General features: G+C 34.7%; 1 protein-coding gene across 1 annotated transcript in view; it reads left to right on the forward strand.

The window, feature by feature from the left end:
* The first annotated feature begins 14,399 nt into the window (after window positions 1-14,399).
* Window positions 14,400-27,020, forward strand: part of LOC149773303 (uncharacterized) — a 58,707-nt gene continuing 46,086 nt past the window's right edge. The window contains exons 1-2 of the mRNA XM_089946462.1: window positions 14,400-14,503; window positions 21,521-21,838. Coding sequence (XP_089802588.1) covers window positions 14,449-14,503; window positions 21,521-21,838 — 373 coding nt within the window. The 5' untranslated portion in view covers window positions 14,400-14,448. The remainder of the gene's footprint in view (window positions 14,504-21,520; window positions 21,839-27,020) is intronic.

Consider the following 27,020-nt stretch of genomic DNA (forward strand, 5'->3'; position numbering starts at 1 on the left):
TGCAATAAATTGTAATAATGAACATAATTGATTATTGAGATTGTATGGATGGACGTTATACAAAAAAGCATGAATTCACTGTAAAACCAAAATATTTTATATCAACACATTGTTGATTTCATATATCCAAAGCTGTAATTAATTACTGTAAATATTTTTTAGTCCAGTAGTATCAGAGGCATATTAAACAAAACAGATTTAGCATCCATTAGAATGCATGACATGGCAGTACACTCAGACAATGAGTTTATCCTGGAACTTTCATATGATTATTGTAATACAAAATATTTGTCGACATTGAGGAAAGGGATGAGTGGTTTAAAGTGTTTGCCTTTACCAATTACTGCCAACTCACCTTTGTTCATGTGTGTTTAACTCTTCCCCTTGGTTTGTGGTTCTTAATAGGGTTTTCCCAGGTTCCTCCACCACCAGTTATACTGGCCACCATGTCTAAAACAGAAAGGGTTAAACACAAAAGGTCTGTTTAAGTAAGCATTGGCAGTAATACTGTAGCTCACAAACTTGCACCATTGATTCAGGGTCCCTCAATGTTCTGTTTTAAACTATCTCCTCTTTCTTGTTTACATAAACAATATATCATTAAATAATGAATCCACAAACACAGATTTGTTTGCACATGATGCAACCTTCTGTGCATCTAGTTCTGATACTGAAGTTGTCCAAAAAAGACTAAACACAGACCTTATTCAAATATGTACACAATGAAATACGTAGGTAATTAATAAAGATAAAACAAAATGTATGATTTGGAATTCATCACAAATGATTTGGGGGACATCACAAAATATATCATTTGGAGGACATCACAGAATGTATGATTTGGAGTAAATCACAAAATATAACATTTGGGGGACAGCACAAAATATAACATTTGGGGGACATCACAAAATATAACATTTGGGGGACATCACAACATATAACATTTGGAGGACATCATAGAATGTATGATTTGGAGTACATCACAGAATGTATGATTTTGGAGGACATTACAAAAACTACACAGGTTGGGGAACCCAGAACTATCTCTTACAGTAAGTAATCATCTGCTAGAAAATGGCAAGCATGAAAAGCTTGTAGGTATTTCTTTTGATAATAATTTACAATGGGATGACCATATTGATAAACTTTGTAAAACAGACAACTAAAATTGCCCTACTCAGCAGAATCAAGAAATATTTACCTATGGAAACTCGCAATCTATGCTACAAGTTATATATTCTTCCAACAATGGATTATTGTTCTAATGTATGGAGAAACTGCCAAATCTTGGCTTGACAGGATTTATAAACTTCAGAAATGGGCTGCATGTATTATTTTAGATGCATCTTTTGATAATCCATCAAAAGCATTGTTTAAGGAATGAAAATGGTTTTCAGAAGATGACGGGATAGATTTTCACAAGGCAGTTCTTTTATATAAATGCCTACATGGAACTGCACCAGAGTATCTTCAGGATTTATTCAGGCCTTTTTCAACACAGTACAGCTTTTATGCACAAATTTGATGTCGTATCAACCTGCCTAATATAAAACAAATTAAAAATACAGTCTAGGAATGATACCAAAATGGTCCATCCTTTAGGATAGCTATAGCAAATCAAAATATTATATTGTCATTTATTTGGCATGACAAATCAATGAAAAACATCAAAATAAGTGTGTGCACCCCAACACAAAATATACACATATTATTCATATTCCAGCGGTCATTCTTGACATAAAATGATGTTCATAATGCAAGCCCTTTCCCAATGTGATAATTTGGAAACACGTTGCATGATGTCCCACCCAGTCATATTATTCTGACACCAGGCTGACCAGTCCTCTTGGTACTAAGCACCTAGCGAGGCAGCTGTTAGTACCATTTTTTAAGTCTTTGGTATGACTTGGTCTGGGTTCAAACCTGTGACCTCCCACATCTGAGGCTGATGTTCTAACCACTAGGCCACTGGAGTGGTCAAACACAAGTTTTTAGTAAAGCCCATTAGGGCTCATTCAAAGTTCTGCCCTTGTGACAGTGACCCTATTTTCTCATCTTTCACACAAGAAATTTCCCTGAATGGTGCCAGTAGGGTGCATAAAATACCACATGAATAAAGTATAAAATATCACCATGGTTGATTATGGACTTGATGGAGTGCATGCCAAGTTTATTGAATACAGTGTACTCACAGCCACTAAGCGAAAGGTAATCAGTTTCATTATTTGATGGAAATTGTTTGCTGATTGTGATTGGCTTGGGCACACTATCCATTATCACTGATAAACAATAAAAGAAAATATGAAATCTTTAAAGAAAATAATGCTGCATTTATTTCCATGGTAATGTACAGAGATGAAAAAATGAAGAGTCAGATATTCAAAATAATTTCTATCTACAAATGGTTACTCAAGCACAGCTTGCTGCAGTTTTTTTGTCAACTGTGAGACGGACCATTTATATTTCAGAGGTGAGAGGGGTACTCTTAAAAACATGCCTGGCACTCCAATAGATTGAAAAACATTATTCTTGCTCTGATTAATATAAGAAAAAGAACCAAATAATCTTGAGGTAAAATATTTAAAATGTCCTGTCTTGAAAGAAAATTCAAAGCAATGCATCCTTACAAGTAAATGGTCAGTCCGTATAATAACAGCGGGCATTATTTTAGTGGACAAGGACATTTATGACAACTGTTACTCTACAGCGACTGACTGAAAGACAAGATATTGAAGAAATTCATAATTGTTGTGGAAGTTAACAAATCTTTGGCACAAGTGCTTGAGATAATTATATGTGTTTTAATTTCTTGAACACAAATAAACAGATAAGGGTATTTGCAACCCATATTTTCTAAAAGACCCATTACTTTTTTATTTGATTGGGATCACTGGGCCCCACTTCCCATTTCTGTAATAAACACTGGCCCATTATTATCAGTTATGAATTGAAACAATAATAGCAAACCATGAAAAATTCCACTTCACTAATTTTCTTATATTTCCAGTCATTAAGTCCATTCCGTATAAACTTCCTTACCAATTACTAAGATAGTACAAATCAGCCTCTCACTATAGTGGTACAGATTCCGACAGCTACTAAGCATTTGACATGTATCTCACATGATATCAGTATGACTGTTTAGAACAGTGTATATAGACAAAAAGTTTCATGTAGAGTTATTATCATTATGTTCATAGGTGGCTCTTTCTTTTTTTATTTTATTAATAATATTTACAACAAAAACATGTTTATCATATATTTTCTAGTTAAAGTTTTTAACGTTGACCATATTTATATAAAGTATGAGATTTGCCCCCCCGACATGAAATACACCGTCTTGATTTTACTTATTTTCATCTATTTAATTTTCTTAATTTGTAGATTGTTGTAAGATTGACAACAAATTGAAAGTAAAACATTTCTCTTGAAACTTTTGTCTCTGATTACCATCACTTTATAAAAAAACAGTACAACTAGGTACATTGTGTTTATACAGTACAACTAGGCACATTGTGTATATACAGTACAACTAGTTACATTATATACAGTACAACTAGGCACATTGTGTATATACAGTACAACTAGGCACATTGTGTATATACAGTACAACTAGGCACATTGTGTATATACAGTACAACTAGGTACATTATATACAGTACAACTAGGCACATTGTGTATATACAGTACAACTAGGCACATTGTGTATATACAGTACAACTAGGTACATTATATACAGTACAACTAGGCACATTGTGTATATACAGTACAACTAGGTACATTGTGTATATACAGTACAGTTAGGCACATTGTGTATATACAGTACAACTAGGTACATTGTGTATATACAGTACAGTTAGGCACATTGTGTATATACAGTACAACTAGGCACATTGTGTATATACAGTACAACTAGGCACATTGTGTATATACAGTACAACTAGGTACATTGTGTATATACAGTACAACTAGGCACATTGTGTATATACAGTACAACTAGGCACATTATTTTCATACATTATAAGTTGTCGGAAGATCTAAACATAGACTGATTGCCAAATTTAGAGTTCTGCCATTAGCAATGGAAGGTAATGGCACATATCTTGTTTTTTTATGGATTTTAACAACAGAAAATACATTTTTAAATTCATTGGTTTCATTAAATTAGTTCAGAAAGTTTGTTGAGTCTTTAATGTTTTCACTTACTGTTGAAAGTGCACTTGTTTCATCTTTGTTTTTGCAGGTCTCATTTTACATGGTATAATATGTCTACGAGATTGATGGACAGACTTAGGGTCAGCAAGAGTTGTATTTTGTGGTATGTATTTATTTGATGCCAAGCAGTTAAAATGTGTCCCTTCTTAAATTGAATTTTCCACTGTTAATATTTACTAGCTTTTCCTTGCTATTTACTATTATTTTGTAAACTCTTACTATGTTCCTTGTGAGTGAATGGAAATCTGAGAAGAAATTCTGTTAAATTGTATAGAGTATTAAATATATTTCCTTTCTAGGTTATGAATGGTGAATTTTAATGGCCATTTATCATTGGAGTAATGTAGCAATGTCCCACACATCTGCAGAGTCCCACTGTTTCAACTTGGCTTTTAGTTTGTTGATCAAACTTTGATGTGTCCCAGTTAGCCAGATTATGTGTTGCCCCCACCACCACTATGCAGTTGTTAGAATCACTGGAACAATAATGAAATGTTGAGATCTGTTTTTTTTTATATTGGGCTAAAATTACTTCTGAAGCACATTATTGTGGTTTTCTGTTCAGTTAGCTAGAACATTTTAGACAGCCTTGTCAGATTTATCATTGAAAAATAATGTAATATGTCTGTCACTCTCTGTCTCTACAGGACTTATAGTTCTCAGTGTTGCTAATGTCTGTTTGTTTCTAAAAAAACATATTGTAGCTTTTTGTTTTCCCTCTTAGAACTTTGTTCTTTGTGAGAATTTGGAAGCTACCTCATGTTCTACCCATGGTGGTAGACACTTTTACTTAAAATATAAAGTGAATGGTACAGGTAAGTCCCTATGTTTCTAGGAACCATAACAGGCCCCACTCAGATGTTGAGGATATCAATTCCCCCATTTTTTTCTTCAACTCGATAAAATAATTATAGCTTGTACAACGCTCACGTTGACATTCATATATTTGCATGTCGACTCAATAAACAAAGATTTGAACTGGAATATCTTGTTTCTTTTAATAAATAAGGAATTACTTTAATGATAATTTAGTTTATTTATGTGTAAGTTTAGTTTTGTGACAACAAAGGACCACAATGCAGAAAAAAAAGTCTGCAAAACAAAAAGACTTTGTGGGATAACTACATAGACTGCATGAAACCATTTGTAATTTGTGGTCTTCCAGCACATGGAATCTAGTAGATTCCAAGCATACCTATCAAAGATGGAAGAACTTTCCCTCATCTGATTTTTCATGCAGATTTCATGTTAGAACAAACATCTTCAGTGGCTGTTGAAGCCCTCTAGAAGGAGGGTCTGGACATTTGAGAAGCCACTCAACTTCCACCTGTAGGGAAATGATGGAAAGTTCTCGCGTCCCTCACAGTGTTCACACTTCAGGTAGAGGGTTGTTCCTTCCTGTTAGGGAGGTAGATCACTGCGACTGCGGGTTGCTCACTCCCATTAGGGAGGTAGAGCACTGCAATGAAGGGTTACACCTTCTCTTGAAGGAGGCTGGGCACTATGCGGGCTGCAACCTCCCTTGAAGGAGGCTGATTAATGAAACCAATGGTTACACCCTCCCTTTAGGGAGGTTGAGCACCACATTAGTGGGTTGCTCCCTGCCATCAGGGAGGTTGAGCACCACAATACATATTGTGTTTCTGGCAACATGTTGGCTCCATCCATTAGGGAGACAATGCATTGCACTCATGATGCATAGAGTGAAGATGAGGTCTTCTCCATCTGTCACTCATGAACCTCATGGTACAGGGCCAGGGCCAGGACTGAGCTTCCCCTCTCCACCGTCCCACCCTGTGCTGGATTTACAATCCATACACAGGACTGAGGCTAGGAATGGGGACTGTTTTGGTGTCCCCCTCCTTCCCATTTATACTTTTGAACCCGTAGGGGATGTGGGGCCTTCCACCTCACTGGACCTTGCCATACCAATCGAAGTGATGCTGCAGCTCGTGTCCCACAATCACCTCACCAAATGTTTGACTTTTGGAAGGCTACAGATGTTACATCATCGAGAGTAGTTAGACATTCTTGTCTCCTCTATGTGCCTCCTGATCAACCAGGGACTGCAACACTTAGTACTCCTTTGCCTCCAACATCAAGGGACATAGTGATGCCCTCCTACTCAGAGTATCCTTGACTAAGAAGATGATGATGCTCTCTCCATCCTCATTGACTCCAATGAGTTTGTGACAGAAGCTGTGACAATGACACCTCTCAGGCCCATTCCCTCATCACAGGTGGATGAGGAAGAAGAGAAAGGCCTGTCTTTTGATAAGACAGTAAATGAGGTTTGCCGTTTGTTACCCACTAGCTTGTGCCCCAAACCATCCAGCACACAGTCCAAAAAGATTCTTTCCAGTTTGGAAAATATCTCTGGGATACCACCTCAAGCAGACCTCTTCTTCCACATTCATCTACGATTGAGGAAATATCAGGGAGGTTTTCACAAGGCGAAACTATTGCTAGACAACATAGAGGGTGGTCTGTTCTTTCCTCTACATTAAAACCCCTTCTCTCTTCTTCAGGTTACTGGGTACATTTCCAGAAGTGGCCTGCTAAACCTTCTCCTTTGGACGGTGATGTGGCCAAAGTGTCTACTTCTTCAGGATCCTGGGCACATCTTCTCATCAAAACAATTAGTGTCATGGAGCAGAAAAACCCGGTTACTTGTAACTATAGCCTTGCATGCTGTCCTATTCCTAGCTACTTCCTTCAGTATGCTGAGAGAGGTCTCCTTGAATCCAGACACATTACAACATGTGCTGGAGGCTATGGCCAAAATATCCTGGCAGGAGCTATCAGTTGCAATTGCATTATCAGTGGAATTTCTGCACATACACCATGACAATGCATTGGACTTGTCGAATGTTATGCTCAGCCACAGTAAAGACCTTCTAATGGCTGTTCCTCTAGAAGCCAAGACCCTCTTTGGGGGCCTTATTCCTACCATAGCTTCTCAAGAGTTCCAGAGTATTGGAAACTTTTTTTAAATAACTCCTTATTTGGTTTGGGAATTTTATACTGTTTGGTTGACATGGATCGCAGGTGGGGAGTATTACCAGGTAGCCTATACTGGAATAGTGATTGTAAATATTCAGGAGCACTATTCTGAGATATCCTGTACATTAATTTGGCTTTTCTCAAACAGATTCGGTCTTTAATAGGTAATATTTTTAACCTACCAGCTAAACTTTCCTTGCTTTCTTTCTGGATTGATATTAGCCCAAATGCTCTTTTTTGAAGATGTGCCAGCTTTGCTATGTTTTTATCATTTGAATTACCCCATACTGTACTACAGTAGTCCAAATAGGGTTGTATGTAACTGTTATAAAATAGTTTCCTGTGCCTTTCAGGGAGAAAATGTCTTATCCTACTGAGAAGCCATAAACTTGAATTGACTTTTTTACTGGTATGTTTGATATGTTCAGTCCATGATAGGTTATTATCTACCAGAACACCAAGTAGCCTATCATGACAGACTATTTGCAGATTTGTATCCTTCCATGTCAGACATAGTTCATCACTATCAAGATTTGTCCTTCTTTGCCGTGTTGAGATAAGTAATATTTTAGTTTTACCAGTATTTACCACCATGCCATTACATGTGCACCAGTTTTCCAGTTTGTTTAGGGCATTCTGTAAAGAAATTTCGAGCTCATGCTTTGTGTTTTGGATGTCTGACAATGTTGTGTCATCTGCATAGAGATCTGTAGATGTTATTGAGTCTCTTAGTAAAAGTGGTAGGTCATTAATAAATAAAATGAATAGTAGTGGACCTAGAATTGAGCCTTGTGGTACTCCATATCTAATTGTTTCAGGTTCAGACAGAACGTTATTTATGTAAACATGTTGTGTTCTCTCATTTAAGTACGAAGTAAACCATCTAATTGTTCTTTCATCACACTGGTAGATTTTCAGTTTCTTCAAAAGGATTTCATGATCCACCATGTCAAAAGCTTTCCTGAAATCTACAAATACAGTTCCTATTATTCTACCTTGGTCAAGTGCTTGAAGCCATTTATCCGTTAGGGAGATCAAGGCAGTCTCACAGGAATGGTTCTGTCTAAAGCCTGATTGATTAGGGTGTAACAGCAAGTGTTTGGTTAAATATGACATGAATGAGTCATGGACATGTTTTTCAATCAATTTTGACAAGTTTGGTAGTATTGAAATTGGTCGGTAGTTATCAGCATCATCCTTAGAACCAGATTTGTGAATAGGAGTTACTTTTGCAGTTTTCCATATTTTGGGGACAGATGAGGTTGCAATACTTAAATTAATTATGAATGTTATGTTATCTACAATAGCAGTGGCAGAAGATTTAATGAGTCGTGGACCAATCTGATCAAGTCCTGTAGCTTTCTTGGTATCAAGTTCACTGAGACATTTTTTAACAAAGTTTTTTGACACTGGTGGGATAGAGAAACATACCTCCTTTGAGATTTTACTGCTGCAGAACTTTTTCAGTTCATTAAAGTTGTTTTCTATCACTGGCTCTTTTAACTTTGTGGTAATGTTGATGAAAAAATCATTGAAAACATTTGCAATGTCAGTTTCATCAGTGACTATGGTGTCATTTACCAGAAGTGAGTGAATTTTATTTGTCTGTTTTTTGTGCGTTCCTCCAGTGAGTTCATTGAAGACTTTCCAAATGGAGTTTGTGTTGCTCTTTTTGTTTTCAAGCAATGATTGATAATAAGTTTTTTTAGCTTTTTTGATCATACTTGTGATTTTATTTCTCCATACTTTATATTGTGCATGGTTTTCCATAGCCTTGAATTTGTCTCATGTTTTCATAGCATCTAGGATTTCAGTAGTAAGCCAATTAGGTTGAATATCAGTCTTTACTCGATGTACTTTCAGTGGTGCATGCTTAGATACTACATCCATAAACAAGTCAGTCCACACCCTCATGGCTTCATCTATGTCATCCAAATTTTGGATCATACTCCATGGAACTTTATATAGGTCATTGAGAAATTGTTCTTCATTAAAAGTTTTGAACGATCTGTAAGTGATCGTTTTATGTGTATTTTTCTTATTTTTCTTTCATTTAACCTTTCTTGTCAAAAAAGTAGGATAGTGGTCACTAAGACCAACATTCGGTACATTAACACAAGCCACATTGTCTGGTAGGTTAGTATAAATGTGATCAATAAGAGTGCTTGATTTTTCTGTTACCCTTGTAGGCTCATTTACCAGCTGGTCTAGGCCTAATGATTCAATAAATTCCATCCAGTTGTTCCTAATTTGAGTTTTGAGAAGGTCCTTATTTATATCTCTGAGTATATATGTTTCTTTCTCCTGTGCTAGAACATTTTCTATTTGTTTCAAAAAGTTTTCATTCCAAAATGCTTTGGAGGAAAGTGGTCTATAAATGAAACCAGCTAGGAAAGGTTTTGCATTATTTTGAAAAATAAGTAATTTCTGCTATTAAAATGGAGTGTTGGGGGGGTAAAACTTATTTTAATTATGCAATACTTGCCTGTTGCTATTGCCAAATACCCTCCTCCCACCTGATACCTTGCATAATTGTCGTCTGTGAAAAGAGTGGTGTGCAAAAGGTCAAAGGGTCATACTGACTTGTTCTCCACTCCTGGAGGATGTATTCACATCATACAAATGGTATATTTTCAGCATGAAAATAGATAGCTAAGCAATAGTGACTGGTAAGTGTTAGTAATTAGTTTTACCCCCCAAAAAACTACATTTTAATCACTCTAGAATTGCTCATTAGAAGGGTAGTGGAGATTATATTCCTAACATGCTTGTGTAAGTATTATTGCTGTCTCTTGATGCAGAGATTAGGGCATTCTACAACATTGGAAGTAGCCATTAAAGGTTTTAAAGTAGATGTAACAGGTAGGTTTGGGGTTCTTCCACAATAGGGTACATAGTGTAGCAAAAGAAGTTATAGTGCCACCCCACTATAGCGTGCTCCATTATAACACGAATTCGGCTATAACATGGTCATGGTGTGGCTCCTGAAATTTCATATACGTGTATTTTTCTTGTGCACAAAAAATTCTTTCTTAAAAAGTACAAAAAAATGTAACAAGTTTATTATTATTTTGGGGAAGAGATCGTGTACGAATAATACAAGATGATCGTGGCTTGGCTCCTGAAATTTTTTATGTATTTTTCTGGTACACGAAAATGTATTTTTTTCTTCTTAAAAGTACCAAAAAAAAAAACGCATAAAAAGTTTATTCTGGGATTGCGTAGGTCTTCCACAATGTCGTAAACTTGGATCTTTTTTCCTTATTGGCTGCAAAACATACCATGTGGCGATTTTTTTTAATTGGCTACATTGTTGGCTGTTTAAACTTTTATATACAACCATTGGTTTGGAGTGCATAAATTCATAGGCCCCATGAAAGTAAACACAAACTGGATATAAAATGTACTGAAATTTATCTATTGTTACATAAACAAATTCTTTGTCTATATTGATAAACCATCTAAACAGTGCATTGTTATATCAAAATCTGATTATCCTGACATTTAGCATGAGTTCTGTATGTTGTGAAATATCCGCTTTTTTGTTGTTGACATTTCTGGTATGGGAGATCAACCGGATGAGGCATTGTCTCGTAATCTATCTTTCATTGGATTTTCAGCTGCTTGCTAGTAATTAATATATTTACAAAGACTGCCATTTGTATGTAGATGGTAAGTAAAATTCCTCTTCTTTTCACACAGAATTAAATCCTTCAGAACACTCACATTTTCTGTAATAATCCCTGTCATCAGAACACGTGCATCTCCATCATCTGTTGACCCTTTGGAGGGACAGTAACTAGAATAGTCCAAATGATGGCCAATTCCTTTTTAAAAATGTACCCAGATAAAATAGTTTGCTGAAATTTCAAAGGAAACAGGTTACTTTTGAAGCACTGATTGTTATGAAAACATACTCAGCAAATGGAAAAAATGCCAGTCTCAATCATGCAATACAATTATTTGATGTTGCCGCCACAAAAAGAAACTGGCATTTGTTTGGTTCTCCAAAGCTGTCCTTTAGTGGTGACTTCAATAGCACATGCACCCTTCATCAAAGAAAGCCGAATACAGTCTTTCAATAACAACAAAAAAAATTTCTTCAGAGGAAGTCAGAACAAAACTTAAATAAAATTGATGGAATCTGATGGATTTTTGCATTTTCCAACGTGACTGGAACATGTTAGCTGTGATGTGAAAGTTTCCTTTTTGTAGGGAAAAGTTGATGCTTAAGAATGCTACCAATGGCGGCTTAAAACGCAAACTAGCTTTTACCGACTTGGAACGTACTGAAAAGTAAATGTGCTTTGTCATTTGTTATGTTATTGTGTTGTGCTAAGTTTTACCACTGAATTCAGACCAATATGACCTGTTACAAAATTATTGAATATTTTAAAGCAGTGTGTGTGCATATTTTCAATTATATCACTTGTATTGTGGATTCAGTGTATATGATGAGGTTTGCGGGTGAGTAGACGGTGTTAATACTATTCATGCTATACATTAGACATTTATATATAAACAGGATTCATGTATATGTACCAATTCGTGGTTCTCGAAATAAAGTAAACTATTATACATGTCTTCTCTGTTTTCACTACCGGTGTATTTCTCATTTAAAATGTATCAATTTAAGATGGTAACTGCCAGTGAAGCACGTGTTTTACTGCCCGCATTTATTACTTACACACACCCCACATTTTTGGGTGTGTTACATTTTCGTCAGCTAACTGACCGGTTGCTTATAACACGGTTCGGTCTATAACGCGGTCGGGTCTATGGCTGCCAACTACCGTGTTATAGCGGGTCACACTGAGTTGCAGAATTAGGCAGATATTCTATTTGAACTATAGAAATGCACTGGAGGTGGTTGCCTTAATGCTGGATCTGTTGAATGTTGTGATCACCACTCTGAAAACTTGAGTTAATCACACTTTTGATTTGCCCCATCATTTATGCTGTTGTTATGTATACCTGTATTGTACCTTTTACTTCGGTGTGTGCCTGTAGATTGCATAGGATCTATAAATAGGTGTTATGATTATTAATAATAATAAACCTTTTTACAAGTTTGGGGTCAGTGTCCAATTGGATGGGTTGGTCAGGTGGATTCTTAAAAGAATTACTTTATTTCCCATTGGATGGGTTGGTCAGGTGGGCTCTTTTGTGATGTTAGATATTGTGAAATGACATGTAGCAAGTAGGAGAAAATTGTGTTTTAAAGCCATATTTGTGTAGATAAGGTAGATAGTGATGGACAAGTAATTTATTCTTATTTCATATGTTATTGTTTTAACATCAATCTGCAGATGTGTTTGATGTTGTGTTTAAATATAATTTGAGACAAAACATTTGTTTGAATTATTCATTGGAACTACAAAGTGCTCATTTACTCTAGACTAAAAATATTACTCTGGAATTGTAGTGAATTTTTTCAAGGATATTTTTGACAAAGCCGGGTTAATACATCAAAACTGTAATATGCTAACACATTCATTGACATAGAATTCATTCAGAACACTCAATTCTTTTGGATTTGTGTATATTTTATTAGGATTGTTTAGGATTTAATTTTAATACTATAAGTGCCTCTCAAATGTTTTTTTGATTTAAAAAGAGCTTCCAATATTATGGTACAGTTTGCTACCAGGACCAGGTCTAAAGCAAGAGTTGATAGCTGTGTCAGTTGAAGTCCTCAAACTATGGTTCATTTGCTGAAATGTTCTTTAGAATTTGAAAAGTCTCTTGGTTTCATGAATTCCTTGATTAAGCACCTTGAACTAAATCCTTATTCACTCAGCAGAGGATGGGTTCATAACAAACATGATTTATAACAGTATGCATAACAGACTAAGAGAAGGTGGAGTTTTCACTGAGTTCAAGAGTTCAGCAGGTGGATCCTGTGACTGCTTGTATGTTCTTATCTTTGCTTCGAATTCTCAATCCTGCTAATAAATGGTAGGATGGTCTTCAATATTGAAAATATCTTCAAAATGATTGAGAAAAACCTGCAAGTCTTTAATTCCATATTTCACCAGATCTGCCCTCTCATAATGAATAATAATAATAATGATAATAATAATGCTTTATTTATAGAGGGTGACACATTAATCAGGGGCTATTCTCCCTTGAGGCCCTCTTAAGGAGAGTATAACAATGCACGTTATATGAAGATAACAATAATTGCTGTTTATTTTAACATGTTTAGTATAAAAATACTAAATTCCTTTATCTATTAGGAGCACATACATGCTCATGATATCTCTTCATAAATACTTTAATATTTTCAGCAGATTTTACATGTAGTGGAAGCTTGTTCCACAGAACTGTACCATAGTATTGGAAGCTCTTTTCAAATTATTCTGTTCTTGGTTTTGGTGCTAGAAGGTTTCCATGTGATACTGATTTTAGTTGGTATTGTGTTGAAAAAGACCTGAATAAGTCCTGAAGATATTCTGGTGCAGTTACATGTGGACATTTATATAAAAGAACTGCCTTGTGAAAATCTATCCTGTCATATATTGTGAACCATTTGAGTTCTGTAATAATGCTTTTGAGGGATGATCAACAGATGCATCAAAAATTATGTGTGCTGCTCGTTTCTGAAGTTTATAAATCCTGTCAAGCTCAGATTTAGCACAGTTTCCCCATACATTTAAATAATAATCCATTGTTGGAAGAATATATGACTTGCATAGATTTTGAGTTTCCTTAGGTAAATGTTTCTTGATTCTGCTGAGTAGGGCAATTTTTAATAACAGTGTTTTACAGAGCTTATCAATGTGGTCATTCCATAATAAATTATGAAGAAAAAGAAGTAGATCAATATTTTCCTCATTTTGAGAAAATTACTGAAAATGTTAACATACATGCAGTGCTACCACTTTAGGAACCTCCAATGCCTGCAAACATTTACTGATACAGGGATTTTGAATTTAATGATGTTGTATGATTAAAATATATTAACTTCAAGTCTCTGTTCTTTAAAGTAAACACCATTACACCTATTTGACTTTAACACAGCTGTTTTCAATTTACATTAACACTTCATTAACTTCAAGTCTCTGTTCTTTAAAGTAAACGCCATTACACCTACTTGACTTTACCACACCTGTTTTCACTCATTAATATTTTGCTTGAAATTGCACATTAAACTAGTACAAACTCTTTTCTTCCTGCTCTTTCAGACATTGATTGTGAAAGAGAAACAACTTCTTGCTTTAACTTCTGATGGATTCATTTCTGATGTGTTTTTTCATTTGCTGCTGTTTGGTCATGTCAACAGGTAAGTTATTTATTTTTGTCTGCATTTATTTTAGTATCATTATAGGAAACATGTACCTGATAGCAAGGTTTGTATTAGTTGTCTGATGGCATAACCTAATTAAAAATGTAAGATGCCAATGAAGAAACTACAGGAAAAATTAAACAAAAACTTTTCTGTTACTAAACTTTGGCTGGTCAGATTTTGTTTTCACCAACTTGTCTAGGACAAGTGGTTTCCAAAAATTCGCTTGTCCCACCTTACTTTTCACTTGTTCCAAAATTGTAATGACTTGCCAAGATTTGATGAGATGTATGTGCTTTAATAACAAATGAAATAATGTGCAGTATATTAATTCATTAAAAGAATGTGTATTTTGCAAAATATTGGTTGATACCTATATTTGGCTACTTCAAGTTTATATGTTTTAGCTACTGAATTAAAAAAAAAATGGCCATGTATCAGAACTAGATGTATACATGGTTGCATCATCTACAAACAAATCTGCAGTTATGGATTCATTATTTTATGGTAGATCATTTATATAGATAAGGAAAAGGAGAGGGCCTAAAACTGATCCTTGAGGAACCCCTGAATGAATAGTGCAAGCTATAGCTAATATTGCCAATACTTACTTGCTGAGACCTTTGGTTTAGGTATGATCTAAACCAGTTTAAAGAAGGATTATCAAACGTGTAACAGTTCCACTTTTGCAGCAGGATTTCATGATCAACAAGATCAAAAGTTTTCTTGAAGTCAAGGAAAACTATACCAGTCATATGTCCATTATCCATTTTCTCCAGCCAAAGATCAATTAATTTGGTAAGTTCTGTTTGGCATGAGTGGTACTCTCTAAATCCTGATTGCGCTTTATGAAATAGAGGAATGTGCATGTAGTCACTGACAAATACACAGGTCGAATTTACAGCCTGTGCCGGTTTGGGATATTGTTTACAGTAATTAAAATCTTTCCTTCAGGGTCAATAAATTCAACCCATGGATAATAATCAACCCAGTGTAACTGGAAGTTTATCTGTCTTTAGTTATGTCATATTTGACATATTTTTGCCACTGATTCAGGCCTGTGTCTCATTGAAGAAATAATTACCCATACCCAGTAGCAGTGTTACATTTTATCCCTCCTCTTCTGCATGAATTTTCCTTTCCCAAATCTTATGAGATTTGATGTGCCCTGCTAAAACCCTTTTCATTGTGTGTAGTATGGTTGGATTTTTCACTAAAACCTTTCTTACTGTGTAGTTGGTTTTCTCAATGAAATCCCTCTCACTTTAAATATTTAGCTGGTTTTCCCAACAAAACCATTCTCACTATGTGCAGTTAATTTTCTCACTAAAACCTTCTGACTGCATGTAGTTGTTTAAATTGTCTCACTATATATAGCTGGTTTTCTCACTAAAACCCTTCTCATTATATGGGGTTGGTTTTCTCATCAAAAACCCTTCCCCTTTTGTGTAGTTGGCTTCTTCGCCAAAATCCTTTCTTTTATGTGTATTTGGTTTTCTAACTCAATAATCCCTCCTAGCTATGTGAACTTGTGTAACCATTCTCACTATGAGTAGTTGTTTAACCCTTCTCACTATGTGTTGTTGTTTAACCCTTCTCACTTTGTGTAGTTGTTTAACCCTTCTCACTCTGTGGAGTTGTGTAACCCTTCTCACTATGTGGAGTTGTGTAACCCTTCTCACTCTGTGTAGTTGTTTTTCTCACTAAAACACTTGTTACTATGTGTAGTTGTTTCTCTCACTAAAACCCTTATCACTGTATGTAGTTGGTTTTCTCACTAAAACCCTTCTCACTATATGGGGTTGGTTTTCTCACCAAAAACCCTTCTCCTTTTCTGTAGTTGGGTTCTTCACCAAAATCCTTCCATTTATGTGTATTTGGTTTTCTAACTCATCAAATCCCTCCTCACTATGTACTTGTATAACCCTTCTCACTGTGTGTAGTTGTTTAACCCTTCTCATTATGTGTAGTTGTTTAACCCTTCTCAATATTTATAGTTGTTTAACCCTTCTCACTGTGTGTAGTTGTTTAACCCTTCTCAATATTTATAGTTGTTTAACCCTTCTCATTATGTGTAGTTGTTTAACCCTTCTCATTATGTGTATGTGAGCTATCTTTCTTATTCGTTTTGGGTAGAAATAATAAGACTAGCTCATCGATTATGTGATTTATTAATGGTATGAGGTAAACCAGACTCGAAGGGTATATAATTTTCCAACTTATATTCAATCCCTTGTCTTTCACTTGCATGAAAGACCTAGTGCTCTTCACAACTTGCACTGCTCGATGTGTTGTCCGTCTCCAGCCTAGAGTAGGAATCCTAAAGCTTTTTTTTGTTAGTTTGGCGGGGAAGTGATTTTAGTACTCCTGACACACTGAAATCATGCACCGCAATCGATCACTCGCTCACTCACTCATGACAACTACACACATTGGTACACGATGCAAGTCATGGGTCACATGTAAATGTTTAACCCTTCTCACTATGTGTAGTTGTTTAACCCTTCTCAATATGTATATTTGTTTAACCCTTCTCATTATGTGTAGTTGTTTAACCCTTCACAGTATGTATAGTTGTTTAACCGTTCTTACTATGTGTAGTTGTTTAACCATTCTCACTATGTGTAGTTGTTTAACCCTTCTCACTATGTGTAGTTGTTTAACCCTTCACAATATGTATAGTTGTCTAACCGTTCTTACTATGTGTAGTTTTTTAACCCTTCTCACTATGTGTAGTTGTTTAACCCTTCTCAATATGTATAGTTGTTTAACCCTTCTCAATATGTATAGTTGTTTAACCCTTCTTAATATGTATAGTTGTTTAACCCTTCTTACTATGTGTAGTTGTTTAACCATTCTCACTATGTGTAGTTGTTTAACCCTTCTCACTATGTATAGTTGTTTAACCCTTCTTACTATGTGTAGTTGTTTAACCATTCTCACTATGTGTAGTTGTTTAACCATTCTCACTATGTATAGTTGTTTAACCCTTCTCAATATGTATAGTTGTTTAACCATTCTCACTATGTGTAGTTGTTTAACCCTTCTTACTATGTGTAGTTGTTTAACCATTCTCACTATGTGTAGTTGTTTAACCCTTCTCACTATGTATAGTTGTTTAACCCTTCTTACTATGTGTAGTTGTTTAACCATTCTCACTATGTGTAGTTGTTTAACCATTCTCACTATGTGTAGTTGTTTAACCCTTCTCACTATGTGTAGTTGTTTAACCCTTCTCAATATGTATAGTTGTTTAACCCTTCTTACTATGTGTAGTTGTTTAACCATTCTCACTATGTGTAGTTGTTTAACCCTTCTCACTATGTATAGCTGTTTAACCCTTCTCACTATGTGTAGTTGTTTAACCCTTCTCACTATGTATAGTTGTTTAACCCTTCTTACTATGTGTAGTTGTTTAACCATTCTCACTATGTGTAGTTGTTTAACCATTCTCACTATGTGTAGTTGTTTAACCCTTCTCACTATGTGTAGTTGTTTAACCCTTCTCACTATGACCTTCCATTATCAAAAATATCTTGTCATAGCTACTTCTTCTAAATGGATGATTGCCATGATATATGAAGTCCTTTTTTCTTGCAGTTTTTTCCTTCATTTAATGATAATGATCCGTCTTACAAAATGATGACCTCTGAGTGGCCATTCTTGAAATCGTGATATGAATACTTCTGATGGTGTCTTATCAACATGAGTTTTCATTAAAAGGCCATTAAAGCAAGATGTAACTGGATCTGAATGAAAATCGTGTTCATCTGAGTTCCATCATGACAACTTGGTGCTGTCTTGAAAATCTTGTTTTCACTGTTTCTCTTGATTGATAGCATTGAGATGGAATTTTCACTAAAACATTTAACTGGTTACAACCACCAAGATATTGGCACTTTTGTGAAGCAGTTTTGAAAACCAGACATAATTCACCATGGAATCAAGTCAAAGGGCATTGCTTTTATTTATAAACTTCATAGAGCTTATGAAAACATCGACTTGTACTAATAAAAGTAGTCAGTACTTTCACATCAATTTTAAGGTAATGTATACTTATAGGACTGTGTTTTTCAAAGAAATTAAAGAATTAGCCAAACTTAGCATGTGGGAATATCTTAACATCATCTGAGGCAAGAAGAATGATTTTCTGTCTTGATGGTTGATATGATATCAGTGGCCTTGATGAAACATTTTGTGCTGCATTTACAGGTATATTGTGAAAGTGCTATCTCCAGCATGTGATAAATAATGTTGGTACCAAATTTGGTATGTTAAAGTTTTGCAGAATATCGAATATAGTTTCAATACTTAGCAGTTAAGGTCCAATCTTGGATTCCTGGATGTATACTTTTTGGTCAGTAGAATGTCAGCCCCATCAGGAGGAGACATTTGTATGTATTGCCATGAAACTTGGCCATTATTATGGTCATCATGCATTGCCTATTTTTTATTGTAGCTTTATACAGAGTATGACACAATCTTGCTAGTTAGTACAACTAATGCTGCAGTTTTTGATGAATTACTATAAAACTTTCATATTTATTATGGTCATCACTTGAAGATGTCCAAATTGATAAATCATGTTGTTCCCACAAAATTTTGGTAGAGTTATTAGTAAAGCTGAATACCCAAATGTTGAAATGTGTACAAGCTTTTCTTATGCTGAACAGTGATGCCATTTAATCTAAATGATTCAAAACTCAAAATCATTGGTAACTTCTCATAAATTGCTCTGTTCTTGGTTTTGGTGGAGGAAAGTTTCCATGTGATGTTGATCTCAACTGGTATTGTGTTGAAAAAAGGCCTCAATAAATCCTTAAGATAATCTGGTGTAACTCCATGTAGACATTTATATACAAGAACTGCCTTGTAGAAATTATTTCTTCTTTAGATTGCAAGCCATTTCAATACAGTAAACAGTGCTATTGATGTACAATAAACTAAATAGATGCATCCAAAATACAAATGTGTGCTGCCCTTTTCTGAAATGTATATATCCTATGAAGCTAAGATTTGGCTCAGGTTTAAAAAAAAATTCAGATGAATATATGCATTGTAATATAGAATGTGAGTTTCTATACATAAATATTTCTTGATTCTATTAAGTGAAATAAGTATCCAAGAAGATGTAATTCAAACATTTTACTTTTATTTACAGCTGATGGAAGTCATTATGCTTTAATTAGCATTATTACCATCAATAAGATTGTTTTTATCCTCCATCTCTCTCTTTCTCTTTCCTCTTTCTGTTGGTTAGTTTGTCTTTAAATATAACCATCATTCATAGGTCTAGAGACATCATTGCAAGACACAGGCAAAAATCCATTGTGCTATTTGTTTCCTCTTAATTTTGCCCGTACATGTTGCAGGTGATGATGTTCCAGAGAGAGAGATAGAGGTAAAACTGATATGCTGAACATGCCAGCCAACAGAGAAAGGGAGAAATAGAGACGTGTGGTGTGGGGCTTGGGGAAACTTGCCATAAGATTAATTAATTGTCCCATCCGTTTTTCTCAGTTGGGCAGTTAATCTGTTGCCTGGTCAACCAAAATAGTGAGAGATAAAGAGACAGAGTTGCCTTTTGGACATATTAATATTTAAAAATTTATCTGTTTTTTGAACTTTGTTATAGGAAAAGCAAATGGGGTGTCAATGACAATCATTCTAAAAATGGGAATTGTTAATATCTTTTAATTAATTTTTTATATGAATAATGAATAATAAGTGGAAATTCACCACTGATCTAGAAAGTTTAGAATCAATGGCCTACTGTTGAAACCAATGTACATATACATGCTGAAATGTGCTTTGTATATTTAATTTGCATAGTTTGTTAGTTATTATTTCATTACTGGTATATGCAATTGATAATGTAACATTTTATGTTGGACTTGACCGTGTTCAAAATCAAGTTCTTTTTCTCTTGACTTGAATCATTAATTTTGTTAAAATTCCATAAGCAACTAATACATAGCTAAATATCTTCACTATGAGTATGGTTTAACTATTAGGATTGTTATTTTTACCAGAGTCAAGGACATTGTGTTTACAACATTTCATATTCTAATTATAGCTATCTTGTAAACATTGGGAACCTTTAGGTAGTAGTTCTTATTAGAAAATGCTAATTGTGTCCTGGAGTCAAGTAGAGGACTATATAATCTTGTTTTTCTAGAAATTATTTATTTGCACATTAAGATCTTAGCAAAATGAATTGTATTATTGTTGTGTCCAGTAGTTCAGTTTTATTTATTCAGATTATTTATTTACTGGAAATACAAGGTGCTCATCAAAAATAACATCCATGAATTTATAGTGAAATTTCAAATAATGATATACATGTATTCTTGGATAGTATTATTGTGATCGAACAAAAGACTGCTGGGACATCACCACTGCACCAGCCACCACAGGCACATCAACACTTCAGCCTTATATTTAGTTTGGATTTCCACTGAAGTTTATTCAGAACTTTAATCATTAGGACTTTTGTCCATATTTATAGGATTATTTGGAATTTAGTTTGAGATATCGTAATAAATTATTTCTTGAATCTTACAAAACTTGATGGTTCTCACTCTGTTCTATTACTGATTGTAAGGCCATAGAGTCATAATATATGCCATAGGCAGATCACAGTCTAACTTTATTGGTATATCAAATTGCTTTGTACCAATAATTTAAAAGTCATATTATATTTTAATGTATATGTACACATGCATGGGTGTAATATAAATTGTATTATAAACTGCCATCCAGCTCAGAAGCTCCGTGTTGGGAATCATCACCAGGTAGGTTTAATGGCTGTTAGGATCTGATAAGCTGATAGAGGTTTTGACTGTCTATAGATATTTTACAATGAAATTTAAATTTGATACAATAAAAAAGTATTTATAAAATATACAGACATTAATGTACCATAATTCAGAATCGTCATTTTATTTACTTCATAATAATAGTAATAACTGTATATTAATTTTTGACTCATTGTTGCTGCTATTGCACTTTCAGATGGAATCACTTTGACATTAGAGATCAAAAGCATTTTGCCTTTGAAGGGTTCTAGTCTGGAGTTTTCCTGCAGGATATCGGAGCCATTTAACAGTAATGGAATTGTAGTATTGAAAGGAACTTCACGAGTTACTTTATGTTATGGAGACAGTTATCTTTGTGATTTTTACAAAGCTGGCTACAGTTTTACAACTAACAGCACTGTGGTCTTTGGCAGGATAAGCAGTTTGACTACAGAAGACGAGGGAACATGGAGATGCAGCTACATAACCTCAGTAGGAGATATATATAGTAACACTTGGAATTTGACTGTATACAGTAAGTAAAGATGGAATTGTTGTCATTCGTTTTTAACAGCTTGCGCAATGACATAAACTGTATAAATTTTAAGATCCGCAATAAATTTGAACCATGTCTGTACATATGAATCTTACGATTGATCTCCTTGTCTGAACCATATTTGTACATATGAATCTCACCATTGATCGCCTTGTCTGAACCATATCTTTACATACGAATATCATGATTGATAAGATTGGACCAGAAAATCAATGGGTGTTTTTATAGGCCAGTGCCTATATGAAGAAATGTAAAATTGAGAATAAACAAATGGCCATATTTCAGTGCTAAGGGTAAATGAGAAAATGTGATGTATCAGAGAACTCATTATGTTGTGTTTTGGAGCAAAAACAAATGCCATGTATGAATGGTGTCATGGAGTGTGTGTGTGACTTTTGGTGATGGTGGTGGAAGGAATTGCAATGAAAAAATGACAGTTGTCCACCCCCGGAATATTCCTCATATTAACATGCATTATATCTGCCTTTATGTGGGTTATTGTTTGGAATTTTATATCTGTAGTCTAAACATAGGTATATGAGAATTTGGAACATCAAGCCATGTGGTCAGTTTTTATGGCCACCATCAACTTATATGGTGGTGTTGGCTTATGGAGGACCCAATAAGGGTCATACTAAACAATGACCAGTCTGCTGTCCTCAACCAAATGCTGATCACTAAAACCCGTTGCTCAAGTCTCTTTTCTCTGACATAATCAGAGATGCTTCCAGGGTTTTATGAATCTGATGTACATGCTGGATGGACAAAAACAGACAGCATCATGGTCAACACCTCATTTCAGTGTTATTTCGAAATTAAATGTTCAAAAAGGCAGACAAACAAGCCAAATTAAATCACAGAGAATTTAAAAGTAGAGTGCACTTTTTGTTTCTTTTCTTGTCACAATTAAGCCCTGCAAGATAATGTGCTACAAAACCACATAGCCCTAGCATAAAGATTAAGTCTAATAAATAAGAATCTAAAAGTGAAATTAAATAGTAAAGACATTTATTTGATCAAATTACCTGTTTGAACAAGTAGGTTATGGCATTAATGGACTTAAAATCGTAATACAGCATTATGCAAGAGTAATTCTGGCATAATAGTCAGTAGAGTCAAGAAAGTTAAACTTTGGCAGACCTTATTTTAATGAAAAATCTTATTTTGAAGCAGAATTATCCAAAAAACAATACCGGTGAGCCATGAAAAGGGGTATCAGTACAGAACATTATTCATACATAAATAAGGCACAAATTAACCTCAGAAAAATCAACAGATTAATGCTAATACAACCAGAGGTGACATCTTTAAAAGATTTTGATTTCAGTAGCGATCTTACAGAGTGGAGAATGACATAAGAGGGATAGATATTAAAGTGTAATGTAAATATTGAAGTATGGCCATTTCCTTCTCATCCTCATTTTTTGTGGTGTCAAGGGGAGCGGGAACCACCCCTTATGATAAATACCTAGGAGCATTCTGCATAATAATTGCTGTAAATGTCCATTATTTTCATAAATTTGTAGATTTTCCAGGAAAAAAGAAACAACACTGTTTTGGATTATGTTAGAGTTCGCACAGTCATGAAAAGTCTTTAAATGTTTTTGCTTACCCGAAAGTGCTTGAATTTGAGGCCAGCTCCAAAATATTCTGTGAAGGCTCTTAAAAATTGTCATGATTACTTGAAAAGTGCCTGAATTTCAAGAAACACTTCTGATTGGTTAATGTTTCTTTGCTGCTATAATAATCACAAAAAAGCAGTGCTTTAAAAAATGTCAGAAAAGTAGCTTTTCCTGCTATTGCACTTATGTGTTGGTCCAATCACAACTTCACTGTTTGTCATCATACTATGTTTCAATGAGGGCATTGAAATCCCAGGGCAAGAGTGGGAAAGGAATGAAAAGAATTACATATCAGCAGTAGGAATGAATTTATAATATTTTCAGTGCAAACATGAAACATTCCATAACAAACTTGGCCAAATAAGACCTCAAACTTCCGAACTGATGTTACGTTGTGATGACTGTACACCAGGGCTGGCACAAGATATGTGCGAGCAGTGCAGTTGCACAGATAGCTGGTTTTAGACAGGTGGCAGTTCAAAGAAAAGGGGTGCAAAATCGCAAGGGAGTTAAAATGAAACAAATCCTTTGTTTTTTTTCTTCATGTTGGGTCGCACATTACATCATTTTCTTATGAACTTTGTTTTCAGCAATTTTTTTAATGATCTGGGAGATGCCAAATGTCTGTTTTGCACAGGACACTGATTTGCCTTGTGCCAGTCTTGTGTACACGTATTACCCTATGCATCTATGCTCCTCACCAACAATGTCAATTCAAAGGCCTAGCAGGACCAAATACATTTCAGTTCTGTTGTCAATATCAACATTCTTTCTCAGTTTAGATACAGTTAATTATAGTGCATGAAAATAACATTTTTTCCTTGAATTCCAGATTAACTAACTGCATAAACCATGAATTCTCTCATTGTTCATCAGTGGGAGATTGTAAATTATTGACAAGATAGCTATATTTCAATGCCTGTTCTGGAAAAACCATTCTGTCCCATACTAAATAATCCTTGAGATAATGGGTATGACCTGACTGTTTTAACAACAATACAAAAAATATTATAACAACATCAACAGCGGTTTTTATTGTAATTATTACACTTGACATTTTAGAATAATACATATTTTCATCCTTGAATGAATACAGAAATAATCAAACATGTCTACCATTTTAAATAGATAGAAAAGCCTTTAAATGACTTTTTGTCACTCAACAGAACAGAAAGCATCCTGGTATCAAGCACTTTCAGTTTTGTTCAAATGGACATCAGATATGGCTTCTGTTGCTAAAAATACATAAACTTGTACAAAATCCTGTCAGTATATTCTACAGAGATGCTGCTAGGCAGCAGGTAGCAAGTCTGGCAACTTTTAAAACACAGTTGGCAAAAGTGTATGCAAATTACCTATTTATATCTTATGCACAATTTTTAAAAAAATTGAAAGTTTATATTTAAAGTTATTATCTTCATGTCCAAATTTTGTAATTGATCTCAATCTATATTAAGTAAAGTTTGTGTTTGAATACTAGTATTGTGTAATTGTGATTTGCGGTACATTTGCAGAAGCTCACATGGCTTACTACAAAAATCAATGAAGTCAGACATAATAGAGACTATTTCCATAAAGTCAAGGATTAGCACAGCTACAGACTCTGGCATAACTGATGTACTGCCAGCATTAAGTCTGCTGAATGAAATATTTGTAAAATATCTGTTGAAAATAAGTGAAGTCCAACAGAAATGTAGAAAATCCTGAATGATTTTACTCCAGATAGAAACAGTAAGATCCCAGATCAACCAATAATTAATGGGACGATAAATAATGATATGCATGATATTGATAACAAATTCAGAGAGCACTTCATTATTGCAATTCTAATATATCAGATGCTAATGTAAAAATACAAACTTACAAGATTTTTTTTAAGACTAAAATCCCTTAAAATGCAGAATTTGCTATTATATTTATGCCATGTAGATGTAATTAGTGAACTGAAAAAGTTAAATTCTAAGAAATCAGCTTGCGTAGATTAGATAGATCCATTCATCCTAAACAAATGTGCTGGCATTATTGCTCCATCTCTTACTATATCATTAATCAAAGCATTACTTTGGTAGAGTGTCTGCCTCGGATGCAGAAGGTTGTGGGTTTGAACACCACTAAAGTCATACCAAAGAGTTATAAAAATGTACTAGCAGCTGCCTTGCTTGGCTCTCAGCATTAAGAGGTTAGAACTTGTGAACCCACTGATAATGCAGAGGGCAGGCATGGATCCCACACTGGGAGAACTTGTGAACACACTGATAATGCAGAGGGCAGGCATGGATCCCACACTAGGAGAACTTGTGAACCCACTGATAATGCAGAGGGCAGGCATGGATCCCACTTTTTTAAATAGAAACAAATGCCAAAAGAGATGACTTTTCGTTATTGAACATGAAGAAAATTGCAGTCACAATTGGTAGACAAAACCCAGATATAATGTTCATTTCATCATTGAAAACAGCAGTTAGTGTTCATAAATTCAAATCAGCGTTATTAAATTTTCACTAATAAGTCCTATATTTTGTTAAATTTTCTTTACAAACAAAATTCTCAGTAGACTGTTAATAACAATCTAATATAAGGTTTTGTCATTAATGCCTACTGATTGCAGCACATTAAGAAATAAATAGCAATGAAATATGTTTTGTCAAGTGAAATTTGTGTTTAGTAATATGTTGTCCTTCATTTTCAGTGTCATCATCTTAAATTTGATATATTCCCTCTTGTATTCAAATGTGAAATATGTCAGTCTGTTTTCACAGCTATTTTTGTGGTCATTTCTGTGAGGACCTAATTCACTGTTCATTGACATCCAATTTTTGGCACATTTGTTGTATTGTTACACTCAGTGGAAAGAAGGTCTGCTTTGTATTATCACATTATGTGTTTTGTATGAAACCAAATAAAGGTAATGGAATAAAAAAAAATAAAAGGAACACAATTCCTACTTAAGGCAGTCATGGTCTTGTGTTAGATCAACTCATTTGAGTTATAAATATAATTGTTAAATTAACAAGTAAACTACCTTAAATTATCCTAATTGTTTACAAATGTGATCAAAGATAGCAAGGCAAGTAAGCAAAATGCAAAGCGAAAATTTGAAAGAACTAACACTATTGTGAATTAAATCCCAAATAGTCCATAAAGTTCTATCACCAGTCCTAATGAATAAAGTTCTAATTAAATTCCAGTGGGGGGTGGCCAAGTGGTCTAAAGCTCTCACCATTACGAATCACTCCCATCTCACCTCTGTCTACATGGGTTCGAGTCTTAGGCTTGGTAATGTGTGTATGTCAAAAAACTTGCTAGTAGCTTCTCGTGGGTCGGTAGTTCTTTCCTGGTTTTTCCATGTTCTTCCTTTACCGTTGATACTGGCCGCCATTTATAGCCTATCTTGTGTTGAAAAATGGCGTTAAACACTACAACAATAACAACAAATTACAGTGGTGTTCCAAAAAAGCTTCAGTGGCCTGCGATGTGGAGATATAAGAACGGTCTTTTGATAAGTCACAATAATTTATCCAAAAACGTTTTTGTCAGAA

Source organism: Sinohyriopsis cumingii, unplaced genomic scaffold, assembly GCF_028554795.1.
Source record: "Sinohyriopsis cumingii isolate HCF-2022 unplaced genomic scaffold, ASM2855479v2 utg000695l, whole genome shotgun sequence".
In the NCBI taxonomy this organism is placed as follows: Eukaryota; Metazoa; Mollusca; class Bivalvia; order Unionida; family Unionidae; genus Sinohyriopsis; species Sinohyriopsis cumingii.